At 39.7% G+C, this 22714-nt stretch overlaps 2 protein-coding genes across 9 annotated transcripts in view; both read left to right on the top strand.

Annotated features, from left to right (window-relative positions):
* The window catches only part of PTPRK (protein tyrosine phosphatase receptor type K), a 325563-nt gene extending 323181 nt beyond the window's left edge, over positions 1-2382 (top strand). For all 8 annotated transcript variants that reach the window (XM_032184622.1, XM_032184624.1, XM_032184619.1 and 5 more), the window contains one exon: positions 932-2382. In XM_032184622.1, the coding sequence (XP_032040513.1) occupies positions 932-985 (54 nt within the window). In that variant the 3' untranslated portion in view covers positions 986-2382. The remainder of the gene's footprint in view (positions 1-931) is intronic.
* Positions 2383-18984: 16602 nt separating this feature from the next.
* THEMIS (thymocyte selection associated) overlaps positions 18985-22714 on the top strand; it is a 91260-nt gene continuing 87530 nt past the window's right edge. The window contains exon 1 of the mRNA XM_032185405.1: positions 18985-19075. Within this exon, the coding sequence (XP_032041296.1) occupies positions 18985-19075 (91 nt within the window). The remainder of the gene's footprint in view (positions 19076-22714) is intronic.

The following is a 22714-nucleotide window of genomic DNA, read 5'->3' as shown; positions in this document are numbered from 1 at the left end:
TGCTGTGTGGGTTTTTATTCAGAACTCTTGAACAGCAGCAGCTGTTGAGTCGTTAGTTAGAAAACAAACCAGGAAAACCAATATACAACATTGTCATGTGCCCTACATTCAGCAGCATGATCAGATAACAAAAAAGAGCAGCACAATAAAACCTTTAAGATATCCCCACCACTTCCTGCTAATGGATCACACTGGCTTACTTTGCAAACAAAAATAAATCACAAAAGCAGGTTTGTTTTGTTGTGAGGACAATAGGGATTGAATTTATTTCCTTGGTTTTTCTTCTTGCTGCCTTCTCCTCCCTCTTCACAAGTACTGGCTCTGAACAGAGGGATTATTAAGGGGAAACAATAAGCATGATGAACTTTTGAGCTTTAACTTCTCTTTTAAATGTGCATTCTCATCTCCTGTACCTTACATCATTACTACTGAAAAAGTGGGCTGAGCGAGTGCCCAGGGGAGCTTGGTGTCATAGTTCAATATTCCCCAGCCATCCAAGCAGCAGGCACTAGTTACCTGCTAAATATTAGCTAACTTAAATATAAATGGTGTATCAGAGTTGAGCTGCTTCACTGCAAGAATGCTCTGGCTGATATGAGAACTTTTCATGTCCGATAACCAGTTCAGAAGCTGAAAAAATCAGAGAAGCAAATCATTGCATTTCATGGTCAGGGTTTTTTTCCACTTCGCTGGTTAGGGTTAGTTTTTAAATCAGAGCTGGTAATATGCTTGTGTAATAGAGCGGGAAAAAAAAAAAAAAAAGAAAAAAAGAAAAAACACAACAACAACAACAACAAAAAAGTCAAGCTTGAAGTTAAAGTTGCATAGTAGTTGGCAAAATGTATTCTTGTTTGTAGATACTGTTGCTGTTTAAGGCTTTAGAATCTTGATTTTAACTTTTTCTCTGTTATTTTTTCTCTCCCCTTTAAAGGAGCAATATCGCTTCTGCTACGACATTGCACTGGAGTACCTGGAAACCTCTTAGTTGGAATGGATGTGACAAAGTTCACCAAATATATGAATCTCAATAAGCTGTTTTGACAACAGTTCTTGATCCTGTGAAGAAAGATTTTAGGGGAAGGGGGAGGGGGGGGTAAATTTTAAATGCAAAGTATTTTTCTTATGAAGTTGTGTATCTTAATAAAAGATCTCAATCTGTTTCTATGCTTGTATACAGTATCAACATTTAGTGCCACATAAATACTATTTAATGAAAACCAGAGTCAGAAGAGATTTGCGCAAATTAGGACTTTGTATATGCAAAGTGTTTGTATATGCAGCCGTCTCTCAATTACAGTAGAGCGACCACCTGTTGCATGTATCGATATTTCCTATATGGTATTAATTTTCCTTTTTTTTTCTTTTGATACATTGTTAAAGTACAATAACAGTGCAGATTGATAGTAAGATCCATTCTTTATACGTTTCAAGTGTTGCATATATATATTATATATAGTTTAAAAAAAACTGGCTTATTTTGTTTTAATGTGCAATGATGGCTGGATCACATAAAGATCTTTATAAGGAAACTTAAACATAAGCCAAAGACTCAAGTGTAAATATGTCTATATGGAGAAAGCACATGTATTTATTGTTTACTCGCATTCCTTTTTTGATGGCTGAAAAAAGAAGAATCATTTTTCTTGAAGAAAGTTCGTTGTTTTTTTTGCCGAAATCAAGTGTAAACAATTTTTGTAGTTTATTTTTTTGTATGTTTTAGTGTAAGTAGAAGACATACTTTTTATGCATAGACCAAGAAACATTGGTATAGTGGTTTTGTTGTGTACATGCTTGTGATTCAAATCCATGTAAACAGTTACAGAAGGTCTTTTACTGGAGGACCAAAATCAGAACATTTTGCTGAAAATGTATAGTTTTTCACATTTGCATTAGTTAAATACTGATCAAAAACAATATAAGGAAGGGTACAAATCAAAATGGCCTTGCCTATGACTTGCACAGCATTGGAAGAAATTTTTAAGCACCATTAGAATTTTAAGGGATTTGATTGTTTGAAAAATATTGAAGCACAGATCAACAGGAGAACTGCCAGGCAAATAGATGGCTCTACGCTTGCCCTTTGGGGTGAAAAGTATCTGTTTAGCAAATTGTAAAATTAAGCAATGTTTATTTTGATGTTTACGAACATGTAAGCTTTGCTTCCAAGAAAGCAAAATTTGAATAAACCAATGCCAGATTCTGATTATAGTTGTGGTGTACAAAATATTACTGTGCTTTTGCTTAGCTTGTATCCATTTGGTTGCAAGGTTTCCTATATTTTGCTAACTAAAATCATTCCAGTCTCTTTTTGGTCTTTTTTTAGAACTGACAGTAAAATGATAAGGTGCTTATAAATATTCTGTAAAGTAAGAGTGAATTAAACTTTTATTTAAAGATTATTTTATATTATTTCCTATTTTGACAACCTCTCACTGTCCTTGTTAAGGAGTAATTTTTGCCAGTAGACGGATACATTCGGATAAGGAAGATCTTAAAAGAAAATTGTATTATTTTTCACTTCAGAATTCCAGGGAATATTTAAAAGACTCCATATCACATGTATGAAAACAAGTACATTAAACTTCTTTCTTTCTTTGGGCACATGGAATTAGCCTTCTGAGTGGTGGAGAAATGTTTATAGAAATTCTACTTCTCACTTTTTTTTTTTTTTCAGTATCCCCATCTGTATTGCTTACAGAACCACCTCTTCCAGATCTTAGAAGAATACATTTTCTTTTCTTGCACAATGGCCTGGAGGTGTTCAAGGCCAGGCTGGATGGGGCTTTGGGAAACCTGGTCTTGAAGTGGTAGGTGTCCCTGCCCGTGGCAGGGGGTTGGAACTGGATGGTCTTTAAGGTCCCTTCCAACCCAAGACATTCCATGATTCTATAAAAGCCACCAGCAGTAGTATGACCATGTGTCAGCAGCTCTGGCCGTGGAACAACCCACAGGTTTCAAGACTGATCAAAATCCTGCTGTTGGCTCCACTCTTGACGAAGTATTAGCACAGATATGGCCAAGTGGCTACATCCTGTGAGGCACATAGGCTCTGCTTTCCTCAGCTGCATGAAATGAAGACAAGATTAACATAAGCAGTAAACAGTGAGCAAATGGGCATCAAGTCAGAGTAGAAAGAGGTACAAAAGATTTCATCTGTGGAGGAATGAGAGGTGATTCAAGTTTCAAATAAGGTTAAATGAGTACAAGTTGCCAAAAACATGATTGTTCTGTACAAGCAGGTATTCTTTGCTGTAAAACTGAGAAATAATGACTTCAGTGTCCTAGTCTCCATAGTTGCTAGTGGAAGTGCTGATTGACACTTCTATGGCTTTGGTTCATTTACTTTAGAACAGTAACCAAAGACATAACTTAGGGATGTGTTCAAATTATTTGGGTTTTCCCTAAATAAGCAGATTGTAGCATCCAACACTGAAGGAGCATATCAGGCTTCAAGCACCTTAAATACATAGATGAGTCTAAAACAATGATATTTCTGTCATGGAGACTGAAGTAGCTAAAACAAAAGCTACTGAAAATAAGCGTGAGAGAGATTTTTTTACTTTTTTTGCCTTCTGAATCTGTCTTTCCTGTTCGTAGTGACCCACCTCCAGCAGAAGCAGTTGTGAAGGGACCCAGTTGCTGAGCGTTTATCAAGGTACTGAAAGATCAGTCTCCAGCTGGTTGATGAGATCTTAGCATTTATATTTCCTACTTTCTGGGTAAATGCTGTCAACAAGAAACTACAGTATTTAATGAGAATGTGCCTTCCTGGATAACTGTCACAGGCATAAATAAGTTTGAAGCTAGAATGCCCAGTGTATGCAAGCAGTTACTGCAATTTATTTTATTCAAGAGGTTACTCAGGTAATAGAATTGTATTGTTTATGGCAAGTCTTTTCCTTGCCCAGGATATTACATTAAAAACACAATATTCTTTGGAAAAATAAGAAAGTAAAAACTATTGCAGGAGTCTGCTATTTCAAATGGGTTAACAATTTCCAAAATCTAAGGTCTAATAAAGCCAACGAAGAAAGCAATGGAAAGCAATGGTAGGCAAGTGCTATGTCATTGAGCCTCCAAAGTGAATTGAAACGTTAAAGGACAAGGGGAAGCCTGAGAAAAAATGTTGCAGACTCATTGCATGGCCAGGCCACCTGGACTGACAAATGACTGTATAAAAGGCCTTTTTAAAGCTTCATTCTGCTGCTGTGTCAGAAGAAACCCTGAGATCTTGAAATAAATGTAAAAGCTGCTTTTATAGTGCCCTGCTCTGTACTGAAAAGAAAAGTAACTCATTTTCTGCTGTACTTTCCTGTGTCACATAGAGGTCTGAATTGAGTTAAGTGATCCTAATCTCACAAAGGAGCTTTTGTGGTGGTTTATTGCTGGTGCTCTTCCTTTGTTAAACAGACAAAGGTCTTGTAGCCTCTGCAGAGCCAGGATAGTCAAGGATATCTTTGAATATTCACTTCTGTTTTTACCTTTTGGACTTGAATAATTGTTTGCGTCAGCTTCTATATACTGAGGGTGACTTTCAGAATATGCAGAGGTTTAGCCCTGTAAGTTTCCCTCAGCTAAATGCACCAAAACCTTTTCTTTATTACTATTATTATTTAACTAAAAGCTCAATTCGAACAAAATTTGAGGTGCAATATAGGAGTGTTTCTGAATTATTTTAAGCTTGATGATGTTTTTTCTTCAAACTTGAGTAAAAGAATAATGTGAGAGAATGGTGATGGTTGACAGGCATATGCATTAGTTTGCCTAACTTTCCTCAGAAATTAGTTATTTCCCTACTCTGGGGTTTAAGTTCCTAATTTATGCAGAGATTGACATGTATGATGACAGGCGCAAAAGGATGCTTACCTGGTAATAATGGTTATTAACTGTGGCTTGGCCAGCAAAAAACAGGTGGTTTTGTGCCTTGTTGAGATGCAAAAGCTTGATTTCAACAGACCCTTGTAACTCTTCCTAGTTTCCATCTGGATCAGAAAATAGTTCTGACTTCATGAATTATATCAAGATAAATTTGAAAACCCCATATGTTCAGAGATTCACAAACCCACTAAGTAAGCAGAAAAAAAAAAAAAAATACATTAAAGGAACAGCAATGAAATACCTCTTCTGAACCTGGAACCAAACTTTTTTTTTTTTTTTTTTTTTTTTTTTTTTTTTTTTTTTTTCCCAAGCTTTAGAGTATTCTGGAGCTTTTTTGGTAATCAGCACAAAATGTCATCTGGCAAAACACAGGACCTCCAGATTGTGATAAGATGTGCATATTTTTCTGCCAGGTGCAACAGGTGCAAAGCAATGTGAGCTCTTTCCGTTTCATGGTGGAAAACTTTGGTCTTTCTTATCTGTATCTGATTGCTTGTCGAACAGTAACTGAAATGACACAGTATTCTGCCGAGTCCCATTTTGAGGAAAGTTATTGTCTTTTTGCACTCCAATAGCAAACGTGAAACTGGAGATTATAGTATTTTTAGAGTTTATCTCCCGAGATAACCAGATTGAGTTGTTTTCTGTAGCAGACATAAAGACAAACTATGAGAAGTTTCAGAAAAGTTTTAAAAGTTGTTTGTTGTTGTGCTAGAAATTGTGCTTGTGGACTTCAGTCCCAACAGGTGAAATCCCAGTTCATTTACAGTCAAGGATGTAAGTCTTACTAGTCATGTTTCGTTAGCATTTCTGATCCGTTGGCTGTACCCATGAGCAGGCACAATAAATAGATAGCCCATCCAGACCAACACTCTGAGCTATCTGTAGGACAGAATCAGGTGCTTTAGCCTTTTTCCCCAGTTTCAGGATGAAGTTGTTATGAAACTTGCTGATGATACAGAATAGAAACACAAAATTGCCTCTATTTACTGAAAACGCTTGAAACCACCTGCTGAAGGGGTGTATGCATTCATTTTGAGTTAGGTAGAAATCATAGACTTAGGAGGCTGTGGCAGTGCTGCAATCTTTTCTGTTGCACAAAATTGTATCATTGAAGCTTCACTTGATGCAGTTTAAACTGTTAAATAGGTTGCTGCTTAGTTTCATCTTCGGAAATGATCAAGGTTTCCAGCTTACCTTGCATTAAGAAATACAGCAGTGTTCGAACAGTACTTCCCACAGGTCAGACAACTTCAGGGATGAGGATAAAAATGGAACATAAAAGCACCAGGGATAGTATAGGTTCATCTAATATTTCTCCTCCAGCAAGATGAGCTGGTTCAGCTAGTGTGACAGTGAGCTGTAATTACAGCTGTGAGAAAATAGCTGTGTGGTTTTGTCTGTGGCAAAGGCTTTTAAAATTTTCTTAAAAAAAAAAAAATGAAAAGAGGGAAGAAGTGCAGTCTTTGTTTCTATTTCAGCATGCCTTCCTTTCAGGTTCTTGTTTACTTCAAATAATAACCTTGCTTAAAGTAGACCCTTTGTAGGATGTTATTCCTTTAAGTAGTCAGAGTCACAGGCTATAGCAGTCTCTGTCCTTGAATACAAGTAAGCTGTTAGTATATGGAATAAAGGGAGCATGTACAGATATGATAGATTCCTTAATGCATTCAGTGAGGGACTGCAATGGGTGGAGGCCCCAGAAATAACCCTTTTACTTTTTTCATAAGGGTTTTATAATCTTTGTGCAAGAGAAAGAGAAAAAACTGTGAACTGTCTGGGACCTGCACGAGGATATGAATTTTGTTCCCCAGTTATCTGAGCAACAGTATATGAAGTACTTGTAAGTGTAGGCAGGATGGAGAGTATAAAAATCTAGAACAAATGGGGGCTTCCCTAGAAGACTACTTATGAAATAGATGGAAGAAAAAAAAAAAAAAAAAAAAAAAAAGAACCCCCCCGCTCCCCAGTCAGTGAAAAAGTTTCAAATGTTGAGTGTATGGTATGCCTATAATCAAGTAAGGTTGAACAAATGGCTCAGGACACTGAGGATGAAAGATGTTGAGTAAGGGACAATAGCAAGAAAAGAAATGGGCAGTTTATGTGAGCATCTCCTTCAAGAAAGGAAAGATAGGAAGGAGTACGTGTCATTAAAGAAAAACTTCCCCTACAAAACAGGCTTAGTAGAGACAAAAGGCTTGGAGATTATTTTGCACAACTCATTTTATTACCAACAACCTCTGTTTGGTGTCTGAACTCAGTTGAGTGCCTTGAAGCCCACAAGGTGCAATTTTTGTGATACCATTGTTGTCATAGTAGATCAAGAAAAAGAAGAGAACATTTTTGTGAAGCTGGGCATTATTATTCAGATATTTCTTATCTTAGCTTTGAGGGCAAGCAACAGATGAGAAGTAAAGTAAATTTGACAGTAAGTTATAGCTCAAGCACGTGATTTCTCATCCCTTTCTTCCCTCTTAATCAAGACCCAAATGTGACGTCTCAGGGTTGTTTCCGATTCTCATTTCTTAATGTAATTATAGCTTGGTTTTGTTTTTCCTTTCTTTGAAAAAGAAAATTTATACTGAGAAAAACAGAATTAGAAACTGTGGGTGAGGGGGAAGCATTTGGGGAGAGCTTGCTGAGAGACAGCTGCTTGACTATGGCCTCAGGGGAGCCACTCACTGTAAAGGAAGGTTTCAAAGATGAGAGAAATTCTGAGTGTCTTGGAAACAGAAGCAAGTTTCATAAATGAAATAGCTTCAGAGTCCTACACCACTTAGTGTCTGGGGAAAATAGCAAAAATTGAGTGCGGGAGGGCCACATGCCCCTGCAAGTTGTTTATCTGTGTTTACAGTCCAGCACACCAAAGTAAAAACTGAAGAAGCAGATGGCCCTGCGAAGAGAATAAAACCTGACAATTACTTGATAATATAAACTGTGTTTTCTGTATCTCCACTATTAGGTCTTTATGTAACACCTACTTGGTCATGCAAAGACTCATCTCAATATCATGATGTGCCGCGCTTGCTCTTCCCTGTGAGTTTTCCAAGGAGGTGTCTATTTTGTAATTGTCAAAAGCCACACAAACATTTAAGGAGGAGGACTTTTAATTTTAATCATTTCTTTTCAAGACTTTGTGTTGTTCAATCTAGACCCTACATATAACTTCTCATACCTAGTTGGTTTTGCTCTCCCTTCAGTGGTTTTAGTATATGACTAGGATCCAGTAACTGGATACTGCCTATTTGAAAATATAATTTGCTTAATTTTGTTTCTCCAATTTTTGTTTTCTCTGATGTTTTTTCCTCTTCTGCTCATTCTTTATATCTTTGGCTCTTAACACAAGCCAAAGCTAAGCAGGCAGGGATGGGACATAGCATTCCCTCCACAATGCATTTCAATTTTTCAGCAGAAAAGATTTCAAGTAGTTTCAAATTAACAGTAAATAGCTAGACACAAAACACCCCCATGCTCTTATATTAGGCAAGATCATTTGGCACCTCTGAAAGCAAGCTTCTTGCTGTTTGTCATTTAGAGTCTGGTGAGTGTGTTAAGCATGATAACAAGAACTTAATTACAAAGTGGGACAACTGCAACTGCTCTTTTGTTCCTTTGAGTGCTGTTTGAGTGGAGAGGCAGTGGAAAAGCCTGCTCTTTTCCAATTTTTTAATGGTCTGTGGGCCTTAAAAGCAATGTGAACCTGCACAGGAAAAGGTTTGGTTAGCGATGTGCCTAGATGTGTTTGACTTAAAGAAAAAAATTAACCCAGAAATTTACGGGAAGGATTGGTTAAAACGATTAAAGATCCTAGGTTAAGGGACAGGAAATATGAATATCTGGCCACATGCACTCTGGTCTGCACTGTATAGTCAACTTTTCTCTCGTGACAGTAGCTGAAGTGTGCTGAAGTTAGGTGAATTTAAAATAAACATTAACCAGTGAAGGGATTGTGGTAAAAGTCAATTTCCACACACTCGCTTCCAGTAATGTTACTTTAGCTGGTGTTCACAGGGGAGAGGAGAGGTGTGCTCTCAGCTCTTTGCCATAGACCTGAGTTAAAACACAGGGTCCTTGGACAGAATTCAGAAATGCAGTGGTCTGGGAAGACCACAACTGTCCAAAATGAGGTGAGGCACCCTCTCTTGCAAGTGTCTCTTAAGTTGATTGCTCTTTTCACTACTGTCCGAGCAAGGAGAGAGGATGACTCCAGGGTGTGCCATACTGATGAGTGCCCATGGTAGGGCAGGCTTGGATGAACACGGGGATCTGATTACCTGCTAGTTTCAGGAAGCTGTACAGAATCCTCAACTCTGTGTTTAAAAAATAAATAAAAAAAAATAAAAATAAAAATAGGAATCAGCAAATTTTCTCAGCTGTATTTGTTCAACCTTTGGCCTGGTTTTTGCTGTAACTCTGCTTGCTTTGATTTTATTTTATTCTCTCTTCCACAGAGTTTGAGTGTTTGTATTGGATGCTTTTTTCCCTCTTTTTAAGTACTTTCTCTTATATTATATATTAGATCTTCCTTGACAAGCTTGTCTATGGCCGTACTGCGTTGGTAGATTTTGTAGGTGAGCAGAGAACAGAATGCAGAAAAAGAAACGAGCAAAATATGTTGTTCATAAAATGGACTTTGGTGTAGATGATAGCTTTCCAGATTTCAGATTTCATCCTCTAGCCACGGGAAGTCTGTTTGAATTACTTTGTTGACATAATGCTATAAGAACATTTATAAATATATTCCTCAGAGAATTGTGAAGGGAGATGTAGTCTTTCATTTTTCAAAATGAATCTATCTGTTCATGCCGGCTGTTTGTTAGAGCTCGCAATGTGGTCAGCACCAGAAGGTCCAGGATGCTGTAGTGCCCTACAGGCTCTCAGCACCCCCTGGCTTGGCAGCTCTAGCATTATGGTGCGGAGAAGTAAGGCGATGGGTCCAACTGCTGTGCTGTATGTTTCACCCAGGAGAACATGTGCTCGGAACACATTGAAGGAGATGCCCAAGGGTCACAAATGCTCTTGGATGTCAAAGAAATGCATATGCAACAAACTGAAAACAAGATGAAAGGCTGGCAGAAAGACTTAAAGTCCAAAGTGAGAGCCCCAGGACATTTCCTTACAGACTGTTTGAAATCTTAGATAATTTAAGTGAAATTTGTGGAGAAGTATAAGGTAAAAGGGCTTTGGCTGGATTGTAGCATATGTTCCATATTGCAAGGCTGTCTGGAAATGGATACAGTGTATGCTACCCAGTAAGCTACCACTCTAGATGAGAAGTAATGAGATTTGTTTAGTGTTGGAAAGGCAGACAAGACAGGTAAGAAAATACATGGTGAAGCTTCCGGACTGAGTATCTCAATAGGAAAGTGCTAAAACATGAGAGAAGTTGGAGAAGTTCTTCTAGAAAAGTTAGAATAAATACTATCTATGCATTCTTGAAGAGAGAGAGAAAAAAAAAAAAAAAAAAGGCAGTCTTTTTACAGGTTAATTTGGAGAAGAATCCCTGTACTCTTTCCTACTCCACAACTAGAAAGACAGGCTCAGTGACCAATTCAAAAAGGAAATACATTTGTTTTCCAGCTCTAAAGGCATAACTTTTCAGAGTGGAAAAGTGTTCTGTGTGCTGTTTGTGATCTCCCTGTTTATTGTAGCGTGCGACACAAAGATGGTGAAAGATTAGGCAGTACTGGAAAAAAATGGACAGCAGCCATTAAAAGTACTGTGCTCCCCTCTTGTGTGAAGTAGAGGATGGTGTGTATGCCATCCCTGAGGACATTAAGGTGCTTTTGGTGATGGCTCTATTTATGTTAATGGTACCAGGCACAGTGGAGAAGACAACACTGCTCTAGGGATGAGAAAAATAGAGGAAATTTTCCTCTGTAAGAGGAAAAGGGCGTGCTCTGCCAAATGTGAAGCAAATAAACAAATGTAGCTTATGTTGGACCCATTTTTTTTATTATTATTTATTATTTTAATGTCCAGATGGTGTACCTTATTCTCTATTCTTTAAAAAACATTATCTATTTAATTGCACTATAACCCATACCTGAAAACAGAATTCTTTGTAATTGGTAAGTAAAAAAACAAAACAACAACAACAAAAGACACAAACTACACAACAGGGCACTAGTTATGTCTTTGTCTTTAAGAAAATAAACGCATGTCCTGGTTTCCAACCCTGCTGTCCCCAAGGTTGAGGAGCACTGAGGGCAGATGGAAAATGCCCTGGGTCCTCTCTTCTATGGGCTAAAACTCTGGCAGGTGCCAGCCTGGGAGTCTGGCTGCCTCTTCCAATAAAATCACCCTTTAGACTTTCTTTATTACAGATCTTAGTTCATGCACAGCTTTCTTGGACTTTTTCAAATGCCCTCGTCTATGTTCCATTCTCCTATGTATTTCAAAAGACAAACAGCAATAGCAACAACAAAAACACAACACAACAAAATGAAATAGGTCCACCAATTAATGAAACCTTTGGACAGTTTCTTAAGAAAGAGTGAGGAACACCTGGAACAAGGCCATTGTTGCAGACTAGTTAAGCAGCAAATGCAGCTGAGCTTTCATATTGTAAAATACTGATAGCCAAAATGCCTCGCAGCAGGGTAATATCAATGCCTTGAAAATGGTAGAAAATCAGAATCAATTTAACTGATACATTGGCAAGTGTTAACTGCATTTTATATGCAGCCTTGATTCTTTGATGAACACCCAATTTTGCTGCAGAAACAATTTGTTTTTAGACTCAACATCATAAACAGAGCGGAAGTAATTGCAGTTAAGATTGTACTCCAACTTTCCAAAGCTGTTTCCAAAATCAGGCCAATAACATTGTGTGCTTGACAGACTGTGTCTTTCTGTGTACCTTCTTTAAGAAGGTTCCTACTGATGGTAAAGAGAAAAAAAAAAAAAAAAAAAAAAAAAAAAAAAGTAGGGGGGGAGAGAAGAGAGAGAGAAATGTTTGATTTTATAGCATTTTAGAATGGCAGCTGATATTTCAGTTCCAATACAAACAGGTAAACATATTCAGTGCCACCACTTTATCATTAATTTGAAAGTCAGACAAAAAGAATGTCATTTAAGATAAATATTAAGGATGACAAAAAAATTCTAACCATTATTAAAATACATGTTTTTCTGCTTTCTTTTCCTGTATGTGTAGACTAAACTGTGGGTTCCAATGCTCACATAAAAAGGGGTTGTTAGTGCTCTTTCTTCCTGTAATGTAGACATTTGAGAGGTAAGAAGTGTGAGATGCCAGTTTTCATTCTGCTTCTGCTAAGCTCTTTGCTGTCAGGAAGAGTCAAACTGTTTTGCTTCCCGTCTGTAGAAAATTGTCAGTTGATAGGTGAAACTTCAGGAATAATTAGTGAAAGTAAATGTGTAAATTCCACTGGGGGACTCAATCTTTCACAAATATATTTAAATGAATGCAGTGTCCTTTTCTTTGAACAGTGGCAGGGTGCAAAAAATTATTTTGGATTCCTTTAATGGCATCTAGAAACTTATGTTGCCTCTTTAAAAATAAATTACAGCATACCCCACTGAAGGAATCACAAAGGGAGAGAGTGATATTTAAAATTAATGCAAAAAATTTCTCCAACATGTCTCCAGCTGTCAAAAAATACATTGAAGATAAGCCAAACATATTTCAAAACACTTTTTGTAATTTGAAGATATTTCAAGTATTTTTTCCTCTCAAAGTAAATCTTTAATGGACCTGTACTTTTCCCTAAAAATATTGTCGTTCTTTTTTAGATCCCTCCCTTCCTTTTTGTTCTGCTCTCCCCCTCCCTGAACCAGCATTCCACAGAAAACAGACATTTAATGAAATCTGCAAAGATATGTGGCTTTGATTTTATTTTTTCCCCTAGGCTTTGTTGTTATTTGTCTTTTGTGTTTTTATTAATTTATTTATTTTTTATTTTTTTTTAGTTATAAGAGGGAGAGAAAAATGGAAGATAGAGGTCAAAAACGCTAAATATTTGCTTTACAATTATTGGGATACTGAGGATTAGGTTTTTTAATAGTTTTTTACATTGTGATGCCCTGTATAGAAATATGAATATTCCCATGGGAATACTGAGTTTCCATGCTGCATTGTTAACTAAAACATAGTAACACTAATTGGAAGTCACCTGTATGGCCCATTTTGTGTAAACATTACCCATTTTGACAGGTTCCTCTTTGTATTGGAACTCCTATTGTACTAAACATCTGCAGTCTACTTTATCTTCAGTGTAATTTATGAACACTTACAAATTAACCCTCTTAACAGTTGTATAAAGGAAGGTAGCATTAATTAATACCTGCCTGTCAATGAGGGAATGTTTGGCTTTAGATTTTGAGTCCACAGAAGTGTGGAGGTTACAAATCTCAGATCACATCCTTCTTTGTGTGGTTGTACAATACATTTGTAGCACTGCCTGCCTATGTAGCACTTGAACATTTCAGGGTTTTGAGTGTCAAATTCATGCATAGTGCTAAAACTTTTAACATAGTAAGACCATGGTGCTAAAAACACTTACCTACAGATGGGGACAGAGTTCTGGAGATATATTTCCTATAGTTCATGGATATATACAGAACAATTACTCTTTGTTGAAGAAACTTTGGAAAAATGGATGTCAATATTCTTTGCAAGACAGTAACTTAAAATAGTATTATCAGCAAGGTGTTTTTATGGGAAGCCACAACCAACTGAAAGCCATAACTCTTCCTTATTAAGAATCTGCGCTAACCAGTATTAAAATCAATGGAAAGACCTTTCTGGCTCCAGTAGGTACAGAATCGCTCAATAAAATGTAGAAAATACCCACAGGTTATTATTGTTCAGTCCATAAAAACAGTCAGCCAAAAACTTACTGTTTTTCGAAATGTAATGTGTGTACATGTGCTTCAGTACTTTTAAAAGCACTGGGGGATCCCAGTTCTTCAATAGGCTGTTCGCTGGAGTCAAACATTGGCAAACAACCCTCTGGGCTCAGGAGCTTTTACTAACAGGCTTTTGTTCACACCTGCTAAGCCATTTAAATTTCATATGAAGAACACGTCTAAGATCTCTCTGCCGAGCTGCAAAGAAATGTCAAAGAACCCAAAGTGTAGTTCCTGAAAACATAAAGGAAAGTTCACAATACAATCACAGTGCATTAAAATGTTCCAGGATTTTAAAGCCAGGAGCCATTGCAATTCATTGGGGTGACTGCCTGCTTTGTGAAGGCGTTAGGATTTTTCACCCAGTCATTTTTGTACCTAGTCCAACAGCTTGGAGCAGAGCAAGATTATATCTGTAGAAGGTCAGATTTTATTTTTATCTATGTGCTTCAGCTGATAGTGAAATACTATACGTTTCTGTGGTTAATCATCCTTGCTTTTTAACACAGATATTTATTTCAAATTTCAGCAGGATCTTGCTATGCCTTTGCAGAATTAAAAAGTCCTCTACCCAAACTGACTCATCCTATGGAGACTATGTGCAGAGACTGCACGTGGAAGTGGGAATGTTAAAAGATGTACGCATATATATCTTTGGTCATTGAAATATGCCATACAATGAATGCTTTACATTTGAAAGTGAAATTAGAAGAAATTGTTGCAGATGTGGGAGGATGTTACATAAATGTTAGCCATTCAGAGCTGTGTTTCTTTGGAAGGAAGACTTCAGTGTTTCAGGTACGATCATTTTGGTTTTACTGGCCCATCTATCTATGCATACAGAATCAGTGGGAAAAAAATGTACACAAAGGTCACATTGTAATGCTCCATTGGCAATTAGATTTTCAGCCAATTTGTTCCTGTCTGTCTGGGACAAATCTGGGGACACTACTGTAGGGGCTAGATTTTTTTTGTATGATGAGGCAAGAAGCTACTGACACCACCAATGTACATCACAGGGGCCATCGAAAAGACCTGGCTGTCATTTGAGTCAGGTGCTTCTTAGGGGTGCCTGCAGGGAACCTGAATGGTCCTACCAGAACTGCTGTTGATAGGAGGGAGGAAGATGCCAGATCCTGAAGTCTCTGTGGCTTCTTTTCATGCTGGGTTTGCCTCTGGAGCAGTTTCAGTGTAATATTGTTCACCCCACCAAGCTATCGAGCCAGAAGACTCCTATAAATGAAGGAAAACAGTGCAGCTTGATCCTCACCTATAGGAACAGATCGCTTGTTTCCCTGTGTTTATCAGAACAGTTCCTAATAGGGTCTTTTAGTCCTGTATTTAGTTGAGGCCTAAATGTCCCAAGTGTACATTTGTTCCCTTCAGAGATTATTTCACAGCCCAATGCACTTGTGTCAGGGAGAATTCCCTACAGTTTAATCTGACTTTATTTTTAAAGACAGGTGGAGTTTCTACCTTTCACTGGAATAAATAAATAAGCATACTGAACTTTCTGCAGTGCCTTGAGTTTGATTCAAAAGATAGCATAACCATTCAATATAGCTCTCATGCACATTTGCCCTCCAGGTCTTGGCTGTTCCCAGTTTCCCTAAAGCATCCTCCTCTTTGGAATTATAGCCCTGCCAGCTCAAATTGCAAATACATTGTGTTTATAAACTCAGTAAGTAGGGCATATCTTCCTGTGGACATAATGCTTGGTTTCATATTTACTGGACCATTTTAGAGTCCCTTCAACAAGCTCAACTAATGGCTGCATTTATCAGGAGTTTGGTCTGAGTTTAAACAAAAACAAACAACAACAACAACAACAACAAACCACCTTCATGGATTCGGAAATGATTTTATTCAGAAAATTCAAACATTGCATTGACTTCCTGGAAATGAGGAAGTAAAACAAATGAGTGTTCATCAGCATGCTGGAAGAATATCCCACTGGGGAATCGTGGGGATGGCGTGGCCAAACCAAATGTTGTCTACAGATTCACGGAGTATACTGGTAACATGGAGGTCCCCATAAGCTCTATTTGCAGAATGCAATAACTCAGAGATGGAGGTGTGGTAAGGAGAAGTTTATGACTCAGTTCTTTCTATAGGAAAAATGGGCCCAGATTTCGTCTCCACTCAGTACACTTTACCTGTATTTTTCTCCAGCTTGTCTTTTTCTTCAGTATTGAGACTTGGATGAAGCAGAATAAAATTTTCCAAGTCAAGATATTGCTGAGTATTTATTCTTCTATATGCTAACCTGCCCAAAAAGATCCCTTTTTAAGAACAGCCTGTGATGATGATGTGGTAATCTTCCATTCTGGGATGAAGAATGTTTTGGAGATGGCAAAGGATTTTTCTCTGCACTTTGCATTGCACAGCAGGCTGGAAAAAGCTCCTGCAGAGCATTATGGAGAACAGATCCTTTACCACTCTAGGTGCTGTCAGAAATTAAGATTCCTCTGATAACGCATGAGTGGTAAGTAGTACTTCTGATCTGGATTGTAGTTTCGGAAGAATGTATATACATGGCACCTCCTGTTTTGTTACGTTGCTGAACAAAGAGCTGGTCTCTGTGCACACAAAGGAGCAGAGAAAAGCTATGGCAGGTGGGAGAACCCCAGAGGTGCCCTGCTCAGGGTATTCCCAGTCACACTACAGGAGAGCCATTAGTCCGCTGAGGGCCCAGAGAAGGAAAGCCATCAGTCCAGCTGCCCACAGAAGAAAACAGAGAGGCACTGAGCAGCTGGGAACCTAAATAACCCATCAGAAAAAAAGAGATCCTGCCCAGACCCCCTCAGGGCATCACAGGAGGAGATAAGGGAAAAAGCTCTTGAGGGCACCTCAACTGAGGGGGCTAAGCCTCAGGGTTAGGCCTCATTTGTAAAGGGGTCTGGGCCAGTTGCTGGCATGGGGTTCTGGCCTTCAGGGCAGTGGCCTCCAGGGCTGCTCGCCTGCCCTGCTGCCAGCAGCTGGGAGATCAAGGGTCCAAGACCAGTGACCAGCCCAGCTCCTGCACTGCAAGTATATGTCAGTATTTCCCACTGATGAGCTGTCAGCCAGATCAGACAGAGAGGGGACCAGGACAAGGCTGTTGGGGCTTGTACGAGCACTGTGGTTTCTGTCTTTACCTATGTGGCCAGTGCTGTATTGCTGTATTCATGTATAGATGTGCTGTGTGTGTGTGTGTGTGCACGTATACACGTGTGTGGACACATACAGCTGGTTGGTCCTGGGGACATGGATCTGCAGCAGCCTTGCTGCTGTTGGGCTTCTGGGTTTGGCAGACTACAACTGTTTTTGTGCTGGTTTGTCTTGCACAAAATCCATTCCTGTTTGTATGCTTGCTTTGCTAGAACCAACTGGTTTCAAAGCCAGTTATTAATTTTTATGTGTGTTTGCAATTCATGTTTTTTTTGTTTTTTTTTATATATATATATATATATTTATTTTTTTTTTTCTTTTTTGTGTGGTGGTGTTCTTAGCAAATTGAAGAGCCAAATACAAGTGTATTCAGGAACAGTAAAAATGGCCCTAGGGGCTCTTTATCTATAGACCAAAACAATGTGGACAGGTAAAGCCCAGATTCTGGCACTGACACAATCCCTGAGAATCTTGAGAGCAGGTACCTTAGAAAAATTGGCTTTGATTCATTAGAGTTAGACACAATTTTTAATCTTATAAAGACGTCCTACCTAAATAACTGAAACTACTCACATATTTCAGTGCTCTGGACCCTGCAAAAATCAGCTTTTCATCATCAACCTTTTGATTGCCACTGAATGTGTGCGATTTCCCCCGATCAGTGCTGTTTGATTAATTTCATGTGTATTGTTGGGAAGGAGGGGGAGGACTCCTGTGTGTTACAAGTGGATGAGTGGTTGGCTGTGCATATACTCTAGCTTTCTAGCTTGGTTTTTACTAACACCTGTACCTCCTAGACCCAAAGCTGTTACTCATTTTGCCTGCAGCACCTGCAGTGTTAACAACTGGTGACAGCGAGCTCTGCACCTGCAGCCTCCCTGCTTCTAAACACTCTTTCACACGCTCTGCAGCAACAATTCTTAAGACCAAGTTAACAAACTCATCATATGCCACAGCCTTGCACCTCAAAAACCTGAGTACTCCCTTTAAACAAGTTGTGTTTTTTGTTTTTTTTTTTTGTTTTTTTTTTTTTTTTTAAATATGAGGAAGCTTATATTGTCTCCTGTGAATTATTACATATAGATGAAATACAGCTACAGAGATTTTTTTAAAATAAATTATTGGCTTTCCATTTTGTCATAACATCATGCTTCCTGCTTTCTCTGACACCTCAGAGCAGTGTGAGACTGGTGTGAGGGAGCATGAAATCAGGCATTTCAGCTTTCCTGGTGATCTGATTCTACCCCTTATTTGCTACATAGTCTTGATGTTCTGAGGAGTGCTGCTGCAGTAACAGCTCTCAATAAAGCTCCGAATTGGTCTGAGACCAATGCTGGGATGTTGCCTTTAGTGCAGTCAGATTTGCACATGGTACTGGGCAGTAGCCTCTAAAAATTCATTCCCAGTTGTAGCATATCAAATTCAAATCCCCACAAGTCACTGATGACATTAAAACATCTTGGCCATTTTGCATAGCAGCATTGTGCTTTAATGTCCATTTACATGTCAAAGTTATTTGTACTGCCTTTTTATATCTCAAATCCAGCTACAATACTTAATGGAGCAAAAAGCATCAGAACAAAATGGTTTCATTTCTTCTGTTCAAAGGTTCTTTGTGGTTTTGAAGAGAACAAACACCAAGTTATTTTGCCGTGCTCCAACAAAACAAACAAACCCACCCAAATATGGTGTCTTTTCATCACTTTATGCAGGGAAGATGCTGGATGTCCTCTTTCTGCGGGGGTCAGTATTTCCAGGCACTGAATCAGTAACCAATGAGATGGAGTTTTATGGCAGATGCCCCCGACAACTCCAAAGTTTGGTCCCCACAGCGGTGCCTGCACCTCTTGGTGGGGCCAGGTACCCATGCTCAGCATCCCCTCTTCTCACTATATTCGTCTGCAGCCGTGGGAGGAAGCGGCCAGCGAAGCAAGGAAGCAGAAGTACCTTCCTGTGCTGCTCCTCCCCACCTCAGAGCCCTGCAGCTCTCGGGGTGCAGCACAAGCCAGGCTGCAAGCCTTGAATGCTCCAGAGCTTCTCACCAACCGTTAGGTGCCAGACACACATGCTGCCTTGTGGTGGACCATGGCATCTACCCTTGAGAAGTTCATTCATTCTTTGGACCCCAGAGCCCTTCCCAGGGTCCTCCAAATCCAGTCAGGCATCTATTTCCAAGGTGAGCAGCGCGTGCTTTTGGCAAGGTCTTGCAAGTCCTTCTTGGAAACCAGGTACTCCCTGTGAGGGGTGGGGGGTGGAGGTGGAGGGAGGATGTTGACAGACTTGTCTCCTGGCGGTTTCCCTCCAATTTTTTACCCCCTTTGAACAAAACAGTGTAAGGATGCTGTTGGGAAGTCTTTGGAATGGTGTGCATCTGGTCTTCTAACAGGTTTTGAGGAAGGTGAAGTCATTAGTGCTCATCATATCCTGGAAATAGTACTGGAATGAGTCACGAATTTGCCTTGCACTGGCTCAGAAATCAGTCCAGAAATGGTGAATCACCTTGCGGCAGTTAATCGATTAATGCTAGTCCTGGTATTGGCATGGAGCAATAATCTCTGTCTTCAAAGTAAAGAAACAGTCTGGAAAGTGACCATGAAGGATAATAAGGAAAAACTTTTTCCTGAAGTTCTGAGCTGCTTTTGAGGGTGCTTCAGTTGCGCGCTAATACGAAGGGATGGGTATAAGCCAGATAGGAGTACCACAGGGGCCATATTTTGCTCTGTTTTTCTGCACTAGCTTTTGTTTGCTTGTTTGTTTTAATGCTGTATTTATTATTGCTGGGCTGTGCTTGTACACAAAGTAGAGTGGAAGGATGGTAAAGAGGCTTGCTCTGGAGGGAGAAGTTCCGCACTTGGTCAGGGCATAAGACTGCATTTAATAACAGTGAAAACACCATGTCAAGCCTGTGTATCAGTCTAGGAAAAGTAGGTTACCTGCTTGTCACTGCAGATCAATGGTTTGCAGAGGGATTAAGTGAGGACCTGATGTAAATAAATGTCTTAGCTGGACCATGCAGATTTTACAAATTCCTGGCAGCCAGGGGAGAAAGAGGGTAAACTTAGGCTCACACTACATAAAACAGAGGGTGCTTTATGATATGATCTCAAGCTTCAGGATCCACAATATTTACATTTACGTCATTCTAAAAATCCCCGCGCTGCCCCACAGTAGGAGAAAAGAGGAGCTGTGGCCGTGGAAAATCCACACTGCCCTCCTGGAGCTGGGGCTGGTGGGGGCGATCCTTCCTTCTGCTCTTGGGCAGGCAGGAGGATGGGAAGGCCACACTTCTGCCACAACTGTGGTAGGCAGCCGTGTTGTCCTGACTGCCCAGACTAACTGCTTGGAGACTGCCCAGGGCCTGTGAATAGTGCTGAAGTGCAAAAAGGTATTCTAGGAGATTAACTTGGCCAAAATTACCAGAAAATTTTGAAAATATGATTTTCTGAGCAGGCCTCTCTCGTGGCCTGCTCAAATTGTACTGTGTAAAATGGCCCAAGAACTTGATTCCAGCCTGAAATTAATGAAAATCTTGATGAGGAGGCTGCTACCTAGGTGATGATTTTAAATTAAAAAATCACTTTTTAAAGTTGGAGTAGCCACCGTAACTGCCTCTCTCCATACAGATAGAAAGCAGAGGTAACATAAATACAAGATGTAAATTTATATGCATATATATGTGTGTATACACACACAGAATACTGTGAGGTACATACATAGATACAAAACACTAAAATAAAACTACAGCAGCCCTGCTGTCAACAGGTTTCTGGGTCCCTCCAGTTTGCACCCTGCTGCTGGTGGGTGGCAAAGCTCTACACCCTCAGAGCAGGGTGTATTTCAGCACAGGCTTCCATTTGCTGTGTAGATCCTGGAGCGCGAGGAGAAGGCAACGGTGGAGGCACAGCCCACACTGTAGCAGTGCTCTCTCATGTGAGGAAAAGGCTCTTAACTGGCAACTGTCTCTAAGACAAGGGCTGCCCAACCTAGGAGCAGGTGGCATGTGCCTCATGCTGCTCTGGTTCTCCTTAAGCTGCCAGCAGCACCTCCTCTTCCTGCCCTCTGTTCCCGGTGGTTTCCTCTCATCTTGGCTCTGTGCCTCCCCACCAGCAGGCTAGGTGCTCCACTGACACACGTACCGGTGCATGCAGTACGTGAGCAATCATGGTGTTGGTAATGTCACGCCTTGCCTATTGACAGCAATGTGGGTTTATTGCTGTGGTTGCAGGGACCAAATCACAGCATTCATGCCATGATTTTAGTAGCTGCCAACCTGCTACAGGCAGCTTGGTCAGCTGATTCCCACCTGGATTAGCTGATTTATGGAGCTGGGTTTTGTAAGAATCTTAAACCTTTCTCAGTACAACATTTAGATAATTAGAGAAAAGATGTATTTTAAATCATCACACTGCTGAGATTGTTTGAAACTGGTCAGTAGCAAAAGATGAATAATTTCATGACATAAGAATTTAAAATAGTGAGAACTTGTACACTAGTGAGAATATTGTACTAGTGTACAATAGTGAGAAATGTACATGCTGAGTTCTCCACAGGAGAAACAAAAATAAAACAGCAACAACAAAAACAAACATACTGCACGGTCTCTTAATGCCAGTTTAAACAGTTACACAGAATGGCAAGTGGAATAAATAATGATTTACTAAATCCATTAAGAGCTGTCAGATCAAAGCTGCAGCAGGCAGCGAATGAAGGTTGTAACCATATATCTGGTAAAGAGACAGTGGAGTTTAATTCATGCTCTGGTTTTCTGTGGTGCACTGATGTGCTGTGGGGATGAAAATCTTCATTTACTCAATCTGGAAGCAACATTTTGCACAAAATGCACTTATGTCTAAATGATATTAAAAATATATGACTTGCAAATTTGCGTAACTGCTCTTGACAGAGTTTCAGTACCTCTGGAAGCATGAGGAAAACATAATGCTATACATCTTTGTAATGTAAGGGTCGGTGTATTTTTGTCCATGTGGTGAAATGTTTTTATTAGAAGCCGCAAAGTCAGGCTTTGGGGCAAGAGAGTGGGAATTTGATTGCCCTTGAACAAGGTAACAGCCCTTAAAAAAAAAAAAAAAAAAAAAAGTTCCGTCATTCTGCCTTCCTTCACACCATGTTGCACCAAATACAGTCTAGGTCTTTCCTTTTAGATACAAGCCTACCTGCTACAGCACCAGGTGGAGAATATTGGAAATATGGGGTATGTACCCATTTTGCCATAAATTTCTCTACTTGCCCATACAAATTATGTCCCAGCCAATATTAATGGAATTGTGATTTATTTAACTGTTGTGGTGGTTCCGCTCGAGTGGGCAGCTGAGCTCCACCACAACCACTCTCTCACTCCCCCTCCTCAAAGAGGAACAGGGAGAAAATATGATGAAAAGGGCTCAAAGGTTGAGATAAGGACAAGGAGATCACTCAGTAGTTATTGTAACGGGCAAAACAGTTTGGCGAAGGGAGACAGTAAGATTTATTGCTTATTACTAACAAGCTAGAGAAGTGAAAAACAAAGGAAAGAAACCAAAAGCACCTTCCCCCCCCCATTCACCCTCTTCCACCTCCTCCCCCTGAGCAGCGCAGGGGAACGGGGTAATGGGGGTTATGGTCAGTCTACAGCGCTTTTTCTCTGCCGCTCCTTCTCGGTCACTCTCATCTCCTGTGCTGTGGGGTCGCTCCCACAGGATGCAGTCCTTGATGAACTGATCCAGCGTGAGCTTCCCACCGGCAGCAGCTCTTCCAGAGCTGCTCCAGATATGGGTCCGTACCACGGGGTCCATCCCTCAGGAGCAAACTGCTCCAA

Source organism: Aythya fuligula, chromosome 3, assembly GCF_009819795.1.
Source record: "Aythya fuligula isolate bAytFul2 chromosome 3, bAytFul2.pri, whole genome shotgun sequence".
NCBI classification, from domain to species: Eukaryota; Metazoa; Chordata; class Aves; order Anseriformes; family Anatidae; genus Aythya; species Aythya fuligula.
This window is presented reverse-complemented; position numbering and strand designations above follow the sequence as displayed.